Source organism: Schistocerca cancellata, chromosome 5, assembly GCF_023864275.1.
Source record: "Schistocerca cancellata isolate TAMUIC-IGC-003103 chromosome 5, iqSchCanc2.1, whole genome shotgun sequence".
Taxonomy (NCBI): Eukaryota; Metazoa; Arthropoda; class Insecta; order Orthoptera; family Acrididae; genus Schistocerca; species Schistocerca cancellata.
In genome coordinates, this window is record NC_064630.1 from 516,012,775 (window position 1) to 516,029,836 (window position 17,062).

Genomic DNA, 17,062 nt, shown 5'->3' on the forward strand with positions numbered 1-17,062 from the left:
TCGTGTCGTTGGGCGAACCGTGGGTAAATGTTGATCATTCCAGATAGACTACAAGGAGTGATGACATTGCACAACGAAAGGTCCAGTTTGTAAAAGGCAATTGGCTCATTCTTTTACATGTTGGAACAATTGGCGGGTTTATTCCAAGTGCTTTGTTGTTGCTTACACGAAAGAAATCTGGGGCCTCAAAGAGGAACTGACGGCAACAAAATTTGCAGAGTAGTTGTATACCTTTTGCTTCCAAACGATGGAAGGAACTCCAGCATAATTTTGTATTATGCATCATGTAACTCCATTCATTTAAACGAAGTCCCTAAATGCAGAAGCAGGAGGAGTGGGAAGGAGGACTTGCTAGAGAAGAACGGCATAGATTTATCTGATAGGGAAATGAAAAAGGCAGAAATGGTGCAAATCGCAAATGAGCATAAATCACGTAAAATCACTTAAGATAGTGACAAAATAGCAGAAGAAAATGGTCGTAGTGTGTTGCTCTTTCCATTATATCATTGCCACGTCAGTGTAATAAAAGTCATGTGAGCTCCGGTGAAATCATATGTTGCAGATTGAAATAAATCTTAAATTAAAAGACGTCGAAATTTTAGTGCCTGAGACATTCGCCAGTATTAATCCCACAAGATGGAACAACACTGTCAATGTCCCTTAGAAGAGGTTAGGGGATAATAGCAATAACAGCAGCAGCTGTAGCAGTAGGAGTGAAGTAGTGAACGTGACACAGGAGATGCGGCTAATGACGACACTTTAATTGAAGACTGGTTCTCTAACCTCTTCCATGAGATGCGTCTATGCATTAAAATATGTACTGAAATACTGAAACATCTTAACCTTCGCTTTGTTTCGACATATATTTACAGACCTTAATTTCTTTATAATCACGTCAAGAGTATGTCTCAATTCCCCAAGGTTATCAGTGGTATTTCACGCTTCAGTAGTTAGCAATGCAACAACTCTACAATTTTAAAGTGTGATATTCGTAGCGGGGCGACCGACGTGACGTAACAACAGCCGCTTAGTAGCATTGGCAACATGGCCGCCGGCTGTCAGCGTCGTTCTTTCGGCGGCTCGACTGTACCTTTCGCGTGCACCGCATGACGGATTGCGGAGTACGTATGCAGAGTGAACATGTTTTTGCTGAGTGCTGTGGCTGAGGACCAAGGACACTTACCTGTACCCTGGACTCTGGGAGGTTGATCTTGAGGGCCACCTCCTCCCTCATGAAGATGTCCGGGTAGCGCGTCTTGGCGAACAGCGCCTCCAGAACGTCCAGCTGGGCGCGCGTGAACGTCGTGCGCTCCCTGCGCTGCTTCCGAGGGTTTACACCTGCCACACACAGACAACACACACAGTAAGCTACCCGCCCGACAACTTACAACCAGTCTCTGTGCTCACAACAACTGAAGAATTGTAGTAGCTCCCAAAAACCGAGCAGCCGGACGCTCAAAAAGACTAGCAAAAGCTAAGCGAGGCAGCAATGGAACTTCAGTGACCCACAGTTTCTAATTTTCATTCATATTCGGTGCCTTTCTGTAAGTTAATTTATTTTATTTCGTGGGATATATTTCCCACTGTCTTGTTTATGAGTGCAACTATAAACATTTCGATACTGAAAATTAGCAAGAATTTCTAATTTTCATTTACTTATTCATTTATTTATTCAATAGCAACAGACACAGAGAAACCTGGAACTGAGTCGATTTTTAGCAGGCAGCTATGAGAATAGAGACGAAGGAATCACCATCGATGAAACATATATCTTTATGTGACAAGCTTTTGTACACACAGTGTCCCTTCACAAATTTTTTTTCTATTAGTCCCCGTCGTAGGAATTTCATATTTCCTGCCAAAAGAGTGAAGCCCCCAGAAGGAAAGAGGAAACGAAATTTCACTGGTTGAGAGGATATGTAATTTTATTTCAGTAATTACAAAATCGAGTCAAATTTACGAAGAGCTTCGCAGTATAAGCTCACTGAACAGTATTACGTTTCACCCCCTCTCACCTAGATGCATCCATCCTTCCCTGACGCAAAGCTCGATCAAACCTGTTTTAACTGGTCCTTGATATCCTGGATATTAATACAGGGATGAAGCTGACCTCCGAACTCGTCCCATACATGTTCTATCAGGGGCAGATACGGAGAACTTGTTGGCCACGGGAATACGTCAACATTACGCAGGCAGTTCATAGATACACATGGCATGTGCGGAAGACCATTGTCCTGCTGAAAAATGACACCACTATAGTCTCACCGGAGAAGTAATAAGGATGCATGATGTCCGTGGATACCATCGTGCTGGCTCAGTTCTCTCAGTCAATACCAGCCGTAACATGAAGTCATGCCAGATGGCTCCCAATACCGTGACGCCTCTCCTAAGTATTGGTCACCGCCATACTCACTGGCGATGGTCTTCTGACGTAGTGTACGGTAGACCGTGATTCATCACTGAACACAATGCGACGCCACTCACAAGCCCAAGGCGACGGTTCAAACCCGCGTCCGGCCATCCTGATTTAGGTTTTTCGTGATTTCCCTAAATCGCTCCAGGCAAATGCCGGGATGGTTTCTTTCAAAGAGACGGCTGACTTCCTTCCCCATCCGTCCCTGACCCGATGGGACTGATGATCTTGCTGTTTGGTCCCTTCCCCCAAATCAACCAACCAACCTCTCACAAGCACATAAGCAGTCCATGCTTTCCATTTATGGCACCATTCGAAACGCATCCGTTTGTGTTGTCGTGTTCAATGAGCCTACGGATGGGACGGTAATTTGGTGCACAATAGAGCGATCCTCCCGTGACGTTTTCAGCAGTGGTCGCCAGAACCTTCACGACTGTGTGCTGCCTTCACGTTCCCATACAATCTGCCTTTGGGCCACTGCCGTATCCGAATGCCGCATAAATCTAGATACTGCGTGAAACGGCCAACCGTCCAGATCGCAAACCACAATGAGGCCGCTTTCAATCTGTGTCAGGTGCTCACACGTCTGCGCGTTGTCTCCGTGCCCTTCGCGGTGATCACACAATTTCTGGCGCTGTTCAGGGTCCGTATCTACCCTACCAGGCCTGGTAACAACACTAAACACGAATAACACTACTGCAGTCTGCTGGCCGTTCTACCTGTCTCACGGAATTTCAACTCTAATCATTTACTTACATGCTGATGGTGTATACATACAAACAACAATGAGACGAGTCCGGTGCAAGAAAGATCCTGCTGTGTGCTATCTGCTCTTACCCAGAATATTGGCCTACGTAAGTGTGCTGCTGAGTGGCTGTGTCCCCCATTATTATTTCTTGGACACAGCCACATCAATCTCTTCACTTTTTTAAAATAATTTTTCCTTTTTTTTAATCGTTTCTATCGGCAGCTATTTTTTTGTTTTCTGGTTATTGATTTCCAAAACTTCTTTAGCTCTGTGTTATATTTCCAATCCTATTCGTTAACATCGTTTCTTGTTTATGTTTGTTATCAGGGTTTTTTGTTCTTTTCATTGATTTTAACCCACGCACTGTATTTGCTTTATGGAAGAGAGCGTGGATGACCCTGCAATGTCGTGCCCTAAAAATAACAAAAACAATAACGATAAACAAATCCAGTTCGTCAGTTCTTCTTGGTATTCCCAAATCGCTTAAATACATATGTAGGGCTGCTTCTTTTCAAAAGGAGCCGACCAGTTTCCTTCCCCAAATCGACCTTGTGCTTCTTCTCTCCTTGACTTGTTTTCGGCAGATTGCTACAAGCTATTCTCCTTTCTTCTTGTGCTGTCGGGACGTACCACATACATACAGGGTGTAAAAAACTACGTATACAAAATTTTAGAGTGGTAGTGGAGGTAAGGAAGATCGACAAAATGTCACAGGTGCAACGTTTACTTCCTAGAGTTTCTTGGTGGGTTTGACTATGGACTTCGCTTTGGCCAACGTTAAGCGATAATAGCTATGGCTAGGAGTTGAAAAACCGTAAGGCAGCTTTGAGTTCCACCAACAACAGAGATTTATGTGGTCTGGTATCGGCAACGACCATCTCAATTGTTCGTATCTGTATAACCTGCTCGGCTACTAAACTACCGTTTGTTTCTCCGTAAATGCCAGTCGCCTCTGGGTACCCCAGAGCCAGAACGTGGTCCCCAAAGTGCTTTCCCAGGTCATCAAACATTCTCCTCCTTCGACGGAATCGAGCTCTGTCTTGCATGAACCACATCTTGTCGAAATCAGGTCACTTTGGGTAATGTGGATCAAATCATCTTCCAAAACCTTCGCGTACCGTTCGGTAGTAACCGTGCTATCAATGAATGTTGCACTGATTCTTCGGTGACTGGACATTGCACACCACACAGTCAACTGTTGAGGGTGATGAGACTTCTCGAGCGTGAAATGCGAATTCTCAGTCCCCCACATGCGCTAACTTTGCTTATTGATGTGCCCATCACAGGAAAGTGGGCTTCGTCGCTAAGCCAGACCGTACTAATTTCCATCATGCCCCGCAGCCAACGGTGCAATTAGAACGTCCTAACGCAAACCATCCAGAAGTTAATGACGAATTTATTTCATATAGTTAAAAATAGTCACCCTGTACTTTTCGCATAAGGACTGCGAAGACAAGAGAAATTAAGGCTGGAAAGAGGGCATATCCAGAGTCGTTTGAAAAATGAGTAATGTTGGTACAAAGTACTCTCCGTCACACGCCATATGGTGGCTTGCGAAATATGGATGTAGTTATAGATGCAGTTATAGATGATGCTACAGCTATTATTCGTGGAACATCTAGCTTTGAGCCTGTCAGACAACCATTAGCGCACAGGTGACAGTTGTGCATTAAGGTAAACGTACGACATTGCCAGCAACACCTCTAAAACAATATTAATTACACGGCAGTTTGAACATCATAAGTGTCAAAACTTTCATGGAACCCTGGCGGGGAAACGATGCACCAGTGGAGTTTTTGCCACATAAAAATGTTTTTTTATCTCCTCTTTTATGTATCTTTGATCACTTGTTTTATCAAACAATCTGTACGATGAAAGACAAATTATCAATGAAAAAGTTTAAGAAAACGTCAGAATCACACTGAAAGTGCAGCGAAGCAGATACCAGCGCAAATGATGGTAGCCGATCTTTTCCGGTCGGACGGAAAGAAGGGATGCTCACTGAATCAAAGTAACTAAACCTGTAGTAGACTGCTGCAGAGGAGCAGCAGCATATGTTGTAGTTGAAACTTCAGGAACAACCGCTAGAAGTGAAAGAATTTTCATGCCTCGAGAGACAGATTACACGAACTGGGTATAGGAAAATGAAGAAGTGAAAGAATGTTCAAATTAAATGGAAAACGTCGAAACGAATAGGCGTAAATAAGATATTATGAAATACATTCGGGAAGAATCGAAGTACTATGACGTCTGAAAATAGTTAACTTTGAGGTGGAAGGAGTAACAGATGAGAGCGTCGTATAATAACTGTTAGACGGAGGGGCAATAATCAATGTTATGACTGGTTCGATTCAGCCAGCTATAGTTTCCTCTCCTGAGAAAAATATCTTCATTCTAGTGTCCTTTGTTACTTAATGAAGTTAAGATCATCACAACAAAAGAAAACGAGCTGGAGGGTGTCATTACACCATCGAAAGGTTGGCGCCTACAAAAAATAAAGATATTTTATTGTGTCCGTATTTTAACATATTCAGGTCTCCTAGGAGTCATGTTCTCTGATTTTGACAACTTCTTCCTGTCAAGAACGTAGTACTGTTAGCATAGTTTTTAGTCTATCTAACGTATAGCCAGTAGCGAATTGCTTTGGCACGTGTACTACGAGTAACTCATAGATGGTAGGATGAACCGCAGCTTAGCCGAAGTAATTATCTAAGCGTTTACCGAATGTGACTTAGAGAATGGTAGAAAACCAAATATTCATACTTAGATTTGGACGCAAATCCTCCCACCCCTTCCCCACACTGCAGATAAGGAATACCGTTGGCGTTCAGAGTGCTTGTACTGCTTCGAACGAGCTGTGATAACGCAAATTTTGACGGCGCTCCTGTTAGTATAAATTGTGCGATTTTGTTGTCTGTTGTGTAGGCTACTAAGCGGATAACGGGCGATAATTTTTCGCAAACTGTGTTTGCCCAGAGGGGGGGGGGGCTCTGTACCTGACAAATGGATGTCTTCTGTTGATAAACCGCGCGGCCAGCAGTGCATAACAGCCTCCTCATGCCTGCCCCCCCCCCCCCCCCCACACACACACACTCCCCTCTTTTGTAACTCTTTTTCTCCATCCGCACTATAGCTTTCCCACAGTTGCTTTGCAACCGCCCACATCGTTACTACTAGTTAGAGCGTCCCTTATCTTCATCGCACTTTACTCAGTACCATGATTTAAGGTGTTAAATTCGTAAGTTCAGTTCGTTGGCGTGTACTGACTCGTAGTGCAGGACTGATTCTAATCCGTGGTTCTGAGCGACCGAGAGACTTGCTCACTGGACAGCGAAACGCTAGACAGTCGCCATTTGTCCGGACGAAAGCGGAGCGCAGAGTGCTTTGTTCACGCGATCTGTCAAACACAGAACGAAATGTTCATGAATGTTAGAACAGAGTTTTCAAGATTCTTCCAAAGGGATGTCTACACTGGAAGAACCTTTTACGTGTAAAGATTTCTAGACGTGCCGTTGTAAATGCCCGTTGAAAAGAAACAATCGTTGGCGTGGATCTATGGTTCTTTTCAATTATCTGGACAATTCTAAACACAGTAAACGTTATCTCGATTAAGTAAAACCATTAGAGTTTAACGTCACATCAAGATCATTGTCATTTAATATTCACGACTCACTCAGTTGACAAAGACAGTGGCAAAAGAGCGTGGAGGGAATTAAGGCATATGCGTGTGCAGTCATTTTAAGTAATTGCAACTTTTTCTTTCTCATTTTAGTCAACGTAAGGCTTACTCTGCAGGTAACTGTCCGTAATTATTTACTTTATTGTAAACTATACACCAAATGTAAGCATATCATGCCACAATTCGCAGTTGTAAAATTAGGCTTTCGTTCAGTGCAGATGCATACAGACTATCACGATGTATCGGCGTATTTACACAAAATTATTGCAGATAAGTTTGCTTAGCTTCAGCGTTGTTTTGGCTGCGCAGCACCGTAGAAATCGAAGAAATGGGGGAAAACAGAAAAGACAGAAAAATACGAGACTAATTATCACATCACGCGGTGAGTGTTCTTGGACTATGCGTGAAGATCAAAACTCACTACATAAAATTACAGACATAATGGCTGATACTCGTTCCTGACTAATAATATTTTTCAGAGACCACTGCCAGTCATACTATTTTGTGAATTTTCCTCAGTGATGAAATGTTCCAACATATCTCGATTTATATTCTCGAATTTAAGACCTGTGTGTATTTTGTTAAGTATTGCCTTTTGCTGCGTGATGATGGGATTATATCTCGAAACATATTGAAATATTGAATAATTTAAGCAAATTGACAGAGAACTGTGGCTAGAGGCGGTCTTCGTAAAACATGCTTTTAAAGATAATAAAAAGTGTATAGTTATTGGAAGTTAAAAAAAATCAAGACCCCTGTTTATTAGGTTAACCATCCACGACTCAAGAAAAGCGTTTATCATCGTGTTATTTCCTTCCTTTGCTGCCAGTCACTAAATGATAGCATCTCCATTGTGCAGGGAATTACTCTTAGTTGAGAGCATTAGGCTCGTCGAACAATAGCTTAAGAAGATTGTTAAACGAGAATCTCATTACGGCGGATTCCGACACTAAGGCTGTTAGCTAGCGGCAAGGCACTTGTTTGTTGAATGGCTGGAGCCTACTGGATAGGTACCAGGTAGCGCACAGGTGAGGGAGATGCCTACCAGATAAACAGAAAGAAGGAACGTTCACAGACTTCTCGGTCCTCATACAAAACAGTTGGTAGCAGTACTACTCTTATTCCCTCAATTACTTTTGTCTGCTAATAATATCAATTTAATGCTGTACTAACCAGCGTTGCTAAGAAGCCAGAAGTCAGTAAATGTATCAAGCTGAAATTTATGTCACATACTAAGGTCCACAGTTCCTTGCCGGTGTAAGACATTTAAGCTTCTAAGTCAATGCAATCAAAAGATACCGTCATTTACGTCACACATTACGTCCCATTGATCTAAAATAATGAAATTTGGCAAGAAGCAAGGTTTCATAGAACAAGTAATGGAAAAAGTCCGAAAATTGTTAAACTGTAATTATATCACATAAAAATACCTTTTCGGCATTACAACTTACATTGCATTCCTCATCAGTCAAAATCATAATAGGAAAATGTTACTGCATGCAAGGAATGAAATGTAAGTTGTTGTCATGTTTTAGTAAGTAAAAACATTTTATTAAATCTTCTCCTTTTACATTTACAAACTGAAGCCTCCTGTTCGCTTGTTTTTGTCTGTCCTGGCTAGTCTCTGAAACTACTGTAGCGAATTTGATACGGTCTTTGAATTCCCGGGACAAATACCTTGGCAGTATCGATATTGATAAAAGACAAAAATCATCGACATTCTCGGAATGGATGAAGTATCTGTGTACGTAATTAAGTTTGTACGGAACCGTCAGCGCACAAGTTCTACTCGCACTGGGCCACTTTTATCTTCTCTAGCAACGCCAGTAACAGCAATGATATAAATGTACTATGTACTTACGTGTTTTACTATAGTCTCACAATAGGCAGTGGAGTGTAAACGATGAAACAGTTTGATTCCATTGACAAGAGTACATTACAACACGAAAGTGAATATTTCCAGGCCGATTCAGTTGTCAAAGCAGTTCTGATACGTAAAAATATGTTTATTTTCTTGAGAGACAACATTTCACCACAAAAATAAGGAGGCACGAAGACTGAAAATAGAGTTCGATTTGAAATGGCCCTGTTAATACAATATGCCTGGAAATAAGCTCATGTAACCAACTGGAGGTATTAGGCTATTGCGCTGTCAAAATATCTTACTGTACTATTTCGTAGATAAATACCTGAGAGAATGTGCTTCGTATTCAAAGAATTTTTTTTCTTATTTGAGGCTCTGTTCCTGAAGACAGAACACACTCTTTTTAAGACTACTAGCAGCAATCGAGGTGTGTGGCTGCATATCCACACCTGCAAAGAGAGAACTTAAAAATTTATATAAGTTGGAAGAGGAGGGAAAACGGTATTTCATGTGATTATAACTACTCTCATCTCTGAATACGTTGCTGGTGTGGAGGTACTCAGGCGGTGTTTTACAACCTGATTTTCTTTATGTCTTACGTATCTGCCTTTGGTATGGATTAATTCTCTGCGCCGCTGCACTTTACTAACAGTGTATACAAGGTTAGCCAGCCTCGATCTGACTTGCGAGACAAGGCTAAACTCTCACTACTCCGAAGTCAGTTATATTGAAGGCCTGTAAATAGCCAACTACAACTATTCTCAGGTACATTCCCACATAAGACCACTGGAATGGATTATACACAGCGGTAACAGCTCGTGTATCTCCTCGAACTGGTTCCTAGCAACTTCCACCGGTAATCTTCGCAGAGACTAAATAGGTAAACAGTTTAAACTTAAGGAGGAAAAGGATACAAGTCTCTCGAAATTATCACAATGAGAAAATTAGAGAAATTATGTCATACGGAGCTTTACCTACAATCCTTTTTCCCACGTGCCATTCGTAAATGGAACAGGAAAGGGAGGACAGATACTGGTAGAGGAGTATGCTCTCAGCGCGGCTACTGCTATGCAGAGGACACAGGCTCGATTCCCGGTACTGCCAGATGGTGGTAGTGGTGGTGGTTAGTGTTTAACGTCCCGTCGACAACGAGGTCATTAGAGACGGAGCGCAAGCTCGGGTTAGGGAAGGATTGGGAAGAAAATCGACCGTGCCCTTTCAAAGGAACCATCCCGGCATTTTCCTGAAACGATTTAGGGAAATCACGGAAAACCTAAATCAGGATGGCTGGAGACGGGATTGAACCGTCGTCCTCCCGAATGCGAGTGCAGTGTGCTAACCACTGCGCCACCTCGTACTGCCAGAGATTTTCCTTGGCGGAAGGACTAGAACGGGGTGTACTCAGCCTCGTGATGTCAATTTACGAGCTGCTTGACCTAGTAGTAGCTGCTACAGATCACGAAAACTAACAGCGGCTGGGAGAGCAGCCTCACGCCCCCTCCATAGCCGCATCCAGTAACGCTATTAGCAGAGGATGATACGGCGGTCGGTCGGTCGGTACCGATAGCTTCGCCAAGGCCTGTGGACGGAGTTTACATTTACGTTACTAGAAGCACCCTCCGTCACACACTGTAAGTTGTTTGCGGATTCTGGATGTAGATGTAGAAAACACTATACTTAATTTCCACTGCTATAAAGTAATTTCATTGTCTCACATTACGCCTTGCCGAATCCGCTTCTTTCACTGAACACCATTTCATCTACATCTACATCTACATGCCTACTCTGCAATTCACATTTAAGTGCTTGGCAGAGGGTTCATCGAACCACAATCATACTATCTCTCTACCATTCCACTCCAGATCTAGCTACTGAATGCGCGATTTGATATAGTGCCTGTGCCTACTCTCGCCTAGATAACAGGGAATTATCCATCAGAATTCTACGGCCTAGAGCTGGAACGTAATGGTGAACTCTTAAGAGCGAATCCTCTAAATAACTCTTTATTGACCACTCATGCACTAAGTGATGATAAACACTTTTAAACAATCACGTTTGCCTCTGAGAGCACAAGACTACTCCTACGTCCGCTAAAGTTGCTGGCTGAGTTTCTGATTTCGCGACTTATAAAACCGCTGCACGAATTTAAATAACTTTTGTAGCCCTTTCAACCAGTCACCAGCAAGAACAGAAATCATACATATCAGTTGGTCTATTCGTGCTCCCACTATTCGCACTATTTTGTATAGAGCTGCTTCCGAACAGCACTTACAGAACTTCTTGTCCAATGGGTGCTGCAAAACACCGACAGCCCTGGGAAACTTTAAGTCCTTAAGCCTTGTTGTAGGCATCAAAAACCCATTTAGAAAGACACAACAAATTTCAAGACTGAACAAGGGCCCCTTTCCCTCAAATACCGGAATCTGGCTGCGACGTCCACAATAGTGACCCGTCCAGCATCCGGACGCGTTAATCCCGTTTAGCACGACGTGCGCTGAACTCCAAATCTGGCAATTTTATTCAACTTTGTGGCCGAATGCCCTCCTTGTCACCGCAGTGGCGTTACGCGAGGGAGGGAAGTCGTGATCTCCATCTGCCTGTGAACTGTGTAAACTTCATCTGTGTGTGATTGTACACTCCTGGAAATTGAAATAAGAACACCGTGAATTCATTGTCCCAGGAAGGGGAAACTTTATTGACACATTCCTGGGGTCAGATACATCACATGATCACACTGACAGAACCACAGGCACATAGACACAGGCAACAGAGCATGCACAATGTCGGCACTAGTACAGTGTATATCCACCTTTCGCAGCAATGCAGGCTGCTATTCTCCCATGGAGACGATCGTAGAGATGCTGGATGTAGTCCTGTGGAACGGCTTGCCATGCCATTTCCACCTGGCGCCTCAGTTGGACCAGGCGTTCGTGCTGGACGTGCAGACCGCGTGAGGCGACGCTTCATCCAGTCCCAAACATGCTCAATGGGGGACAGATCCGGAGATCTTGCTGGCCAGGGTAGTTGACTTACACCTTCTAGAGCACGTTGGGTGGCACGAGATACATGCGGACGTGCATTGTCCTGTTGTAACAGCAAGTTCCCTTGCCGGTCTAGGAATGGTAGAACGATGGGTTCGATGACGGTTTGGATGTACCGTGCACTATTCAGTGTCCCGTCGACGATCACCAGTGGTGTACGGCCAGTGTAGGAGATCGCTCCCCACACCATGATACCGGGTGTTGGCCCTGTGTGCCTCGGTCGTATGCAGTCCTAATTGTGGCGCTCACCTGCGCGGGCCAAACACGCATACGACCATCATTGGCACCGAGGCAGAAGCGACTCTCATCGCTGAAGACGACACGTCTCCATTCGTCCCTCCATTCACGCCTGTCGCGACACCACTGGAGGCGGGCTGCACGATGTTGGGGCGTGAGCGGAAGACGGCCTAACGGTGTGCGGGACCGTAGCCCAGCTTCATGGAGACGGTTGCGAATGGTCCTCGCCGATACCCCAGGAGCAACAGTGTCCCTAATTTGCTGGGAAGTGGCGGTGCGGTCCCCTACGGCACTGCGTAGGATCCTACGGTCTTGGCGTGCATCCGTGCGTCGCTGCGGTCCGGTCCCAGGTCGACGGGCACGTGCACCTTCCGCCGACCACTGGCGACAACATCGATGTACTGTGGAGACCTCACGCCCCACGTGTTGAGCAATTCGGCGGTACGTCCACCCGGCCTCCCGCATGCCCACTATATGCCGTCGCTCAAAGTCCGTCAACTGCACATACGGTTCATGTCCACGCTGTCGCGGCATGCTACCAGTGTTAAAGACTGCGATGGAGCTCCGTATGCCACGGCAAACTGGCTGACACTGACGGCGGCGGTGCACAAATGCTGCGCAGCTAGCGCCATTCGACGGCCAACACCGCGGTTCCTGGTGTGTCCGCTGTGCCGTGCGTGTGATCATTGCTTGTACAGCCCTCTCGCAGTGTCCGGAGCAAGTATGGTGGGTCTGACACACCGGTGTCAATGTGTTCTTTTTTCCATTTCCAGGAGTGTATTTTCGCTGACTGCGTGTCGTATTTTCTCAGGTGTGAGACGTGGGAAACCGACTACAAACCACACTCAGGCTGGCAGGTACACTAGTCATCGTCGTTAACCCGCAGTGCGGATTCGATTTGCGTCTGGATGATCTTCCTCTCTCGGAAGCTGGAGCGCTTCCCGTTACCATAGACGGGCAGTTTTGTTAGACAGTGTGTAGCGTAAGATTTTAGTCTATTTACATGTCATACCACCGATAGTACTATTAATGCTTCCAGTCATCGTTATACACATTATTGGCGGAGTTCTGCTATAGTGGCTTGAAAATGCAATGTTCTGGAGGGTGTAGATGGTTTCTGACATCTGCAGAGGTTAAAAATACTGTGACATGTTCTGATTTCCCTCATTTTTTTTTCTTTTGTGCAAAATGATGTTTGCATTCTTTGTCCGCCGTACCAGCAACTGCCTAATGTTTGAGTGATTCCTCTGTGGAGACATTTCCGACTGAATCAGCGGAGCAGTGCGTCGTGTGCTTTACCTCTAGCGCTGCACCTCTTTAGCAGTGCGGTGATTACGGTCGTGCGAATGATTGGGACTGGCGCTATGCTACGTGATCTCCGAGGCCGAACAAAAGTAAAGTCTCAACTATCCCGTAATTTTAATCGAAAATTACGAGGTGCGTTCAACAAGTGCTGCAACAATTTTTTTTATGAAACAGGTTGGTTTTATTCACGATTCCAATACATCATACTCTTCCCCACTCTTTTGGCTACAAAACTCTATTTTTCATCATAATCTCTGTTCAATGTGACGGCCTTACGACACCTTATTGGGAAGGTCTGTATGCCCGCATGGTGCCACTCTACTGGTCGACGTCTGAGCCCACGCGTTGCTGCACCAATAACCTCCCCATCATCCACGTACTGCTTCCCGCAGAGTGCATCTTTCATTGGGCCAAACAGAGGAAGACGGAAGGTGCGAGATCCGGGCAGTAGAGTGGATCAGGAAGAACACTCCTATGAATTTTTGTAAGCTCCTCTAGGGTGGGCTGTCTTGTGTGTGGCTTTGCGTTGTCGTGGAGAAGGAGAAGTTCGTTTCCATTTTTGTGGCGACATACAAGTTGAAGTTTCTTCAGTCTTCTGAGGGTAACTCAGTAAATCTCAGAGTTAATCAGTGCACCACGAGAGAAGACATGATACAGAATAAGCCCTTCAGAGTGCTAGAACACCGTCGACATGACTACCGGCTAAGGGCGTAGGTTTGAATTTTTTCTTCGGGGGAGAGGTGGCGGTTTGTTTCCGGTTCGAAGTGTTGAACCCATGTCTCATCACCTGTGACGATGTTTGACAAAAAGTAGTCACGATCAGCCTTGTAACCCGCTCCTCGCAGATGGCCCTTCGTTGCTCTTTATGGTCTTGTGTTAGGCAGCGAGGAACCCAGCTTGCACACAGCTTTGGGTACGCAATGGTGGACGAGCGAGTGTATCATTACTAACAAAAGAGGCTTCCAATTGAGCAGCGATCGATGTGTTTGATTGTTTTCTGTCGACCATCTCGAATGAATGGGTCCGCACGTTCCAACATTGCAGGAGTCACAGCTATGTTCTGCCGGCCGGCACTCTGGAGATAGGACAGGTTTGTACGACCTCGTTGCAACAAAGAGAGACGTCTCACCCAACGATTTACCGTGCTTTTGTTCATTTCCATGTCTCCTTCGACATTCTGCATTCGCCTATGAATATCTGCAATACGTTGGCTGGTTCAAATGGCTCTGAGCACTATGGGACTTAACATCTATGGTCATCAGTCCCCTAGAACTTAGAACTACTTAAACCTAACTAACCTAAGGACATCACACACATCCATGCCCGAGGCAGGATTCGAACCTGCGACCGTAGCAGTCGCGCGGCTCCGGACTGAGCGCCTAGAACCGCTAGACCACCACGGCTGGCTGCAATACGTTGGTTTTCTAGCAAAAGAAGCTCATTGAGAGCTGTGTGCTTGGAACTCACCTACGATAAAAGAGGTCATTTTCAAGGCTACGTATAGCGTCACCACCCGTGCAGGGCTTCAGTAACTATAGAGGTATTAAACTGATGGCATACACAATGAAAATTTGGGAAAGAGTTATAGAAGCAAGATTACGCAAGGAGACGGTGGTGTGCGAAGAACAGTTTGGGTTCACTCCTGGAAGAGGAACGACTGATTCAAAACATGCTTTAAGACAGATAGTTGAGAGACACGGGGAGCTACAAGCCGATCTACATATGACTTTCATTGATTTGGAGAAAGCATATGACAGAGTCCCAAGGGACGAAATATGGAGAAGCACGAGGGAGCAGTGCGTTCCAGAGAAGTATGTGAGGTTAGTGAAGGAAATGTACAGAGGAGCAATGACACAGGTGAAAAGTAGTGTGGGCATGACAAAGAAGTTCCCAGTAAAAGTAGGGTTAAATCAAGCGTGTGCGCTTAATCCCTACCTCTTTGACCTGATTATGGATGTGCTGCTGAACGGTGTGAAGAAAGAAGCGCTGTGGAATATGATGTTTGCGGATGATGTGGTTCTTCGTGAGCAGAGCATCGACAGACTTGAGGAAAAGCTGGAGGATTGGAGGAAGGCACTAGAAGAAAGAGGGATGAAAATTAGCAGGACAAAGTCAGAATATTTAGCACTGAAGGATGTGCAGATGAGGTCTTGCAAGATCCAGGATGATGAGTTGAAATCGGTCTGAAAATTTAAATACCTGGGGTCGTAATACAGAGGGACGGAGGACTGGAAAGCGAGATACAACACCGAATAAATTGCGGTTGGAACAACTGGAGGAAAATGAGTGAAGTGTTGTGTGACGCGAAGGTGGGCATTGGGTTGAAAGGGAAAGTGTACAAGTCGGTGGTAAGGCCTGCTTATGATATACGGGGCAGAGACATGGCCAACCACAGTAGCCCAGGAAAGAAAGATGGAAGTGGCGGAAACGAGGATACTGAGATGGATGTGTGGGGTAACAAGGAAGGACAGGATTAGAAATGAATTTGTTAGAGGAGCTGTGAAAGTGGGACCCGTGGGGAAAAAGGTACAAGAGAGCAGACTAACGTGGTACGGACACTTACAGAGAAAGGGGGAAGAGTATATCGGAAACAGACTTGAATATATAAAGATTGAAGGAGCGAGAAGGAGAGGAAGACCGAATATGAGGTGAAAGGATAAGGTATCCGGGGACCTAAGGGAGAAAGGATGGAAGAAGCAAGAGGCAATGGATAGAGTACTATGGAGGAGAAGAATCCAAAAGAGCAGCGCCGACTCTACGTGACGTGGGACAAGGCGACGATAAAGAAGAAGAAGAAGAAGAAGAAGAAGAAGCATAGCGTCACCACCTGTCGGTACACCTTGAAATTGTAGGGTCCGAAGCGGGAATATTCTGCAATGTCCCACAACAAATTCTCATTTTTTGCAACACCCCCCGTAAGTAGTATTGACGATAATCGCAATGGCGCAAGCTTCCACGTTATCATTACTGCGGAAATCCGCGTTAAGTCGGCATCTGCGCATTTCTCTAACAACAGCTGTCCCTTCCACAACTGGCTTTGCGTATAATTTAGACTTTCTAGGAAATTGGGGGTTTTTGGATACCAGGAGTGGTGGTGGAGGGGTATCACAAGTACTGCGGTCGGCTATCGAGATGAGACCACAGAGAGGGCGGAAGGGAGAACGCGCGCGGTGGTAGCGGCAGCAGGCAGCGGCGCGCTGTGCCGCGCTGGTCGGCTGCAGACGTCCGCTGCTCGCTGTCGGCAAATCCGGCTTAGCGTCGGCCGCTCCAGAAGCAGCGGCGGGCCGGCCCACTGATCAATACGGCGCGGAGCGGGCGCCACGGAAGAGCGGAGCCAAACACAGCACAACAGCGGCGCCGGTTGGACGGCTGCCTGCACTGTCGGCGCCCACTCTGCCGCAACAGAGCGCTCATTGGCACAGCCGGCTGCGAACGAAATTATCCGCCATCTATACCAGCTGCAGCCAGCCGCATTCACTCTGCAGTTCCGCGACGTATTTCGGCTGAAGAGAATGCAAATATGGTCTTCCTTTACTCGTACACATTTGAGCACTTTGTACTATCTGTTTAGAAGTATCCGGACACATATTAATGCTCACTAATATGGGGGGTGTCCAACCTTCGCCTTAATGACCACGTGAACTCGGCTGGGGACACTTTTAATGAAGTATCAACGTGTGAAGAGAGAAATGGCAGTCCATTATTCCTAAACAGCCGAACCGGAGAAGATAGTGATTTTCGTTGCTGGTGTCTGGAGCAAGGTCGACGTTCTCAT

General features: G+C 45.4%; 1 protein-coding gene across 1 annotated transcript in view; it reads right to left on the reverse strand.

The window, feature by feature from the left end:
• The window catches only part of LOC126188639 (homeobox protein OTX1-like), a 177,383-nt gene that overhangs the window by 46,602 nt on the left and 113,719 nt on the right, over positions 1-17,062 (reverse strand). The window contains exon 4 of the mRNA XM_049930240.1: positions 1,184-1,338. Within this exon, the coding sequence (XP_049786197.1) occupies positions 1,184-1,338 (155 nt within the window). The remainder of the gene's footprint in view (positions 1-1,183; positions 1,339-17,062) is intronic.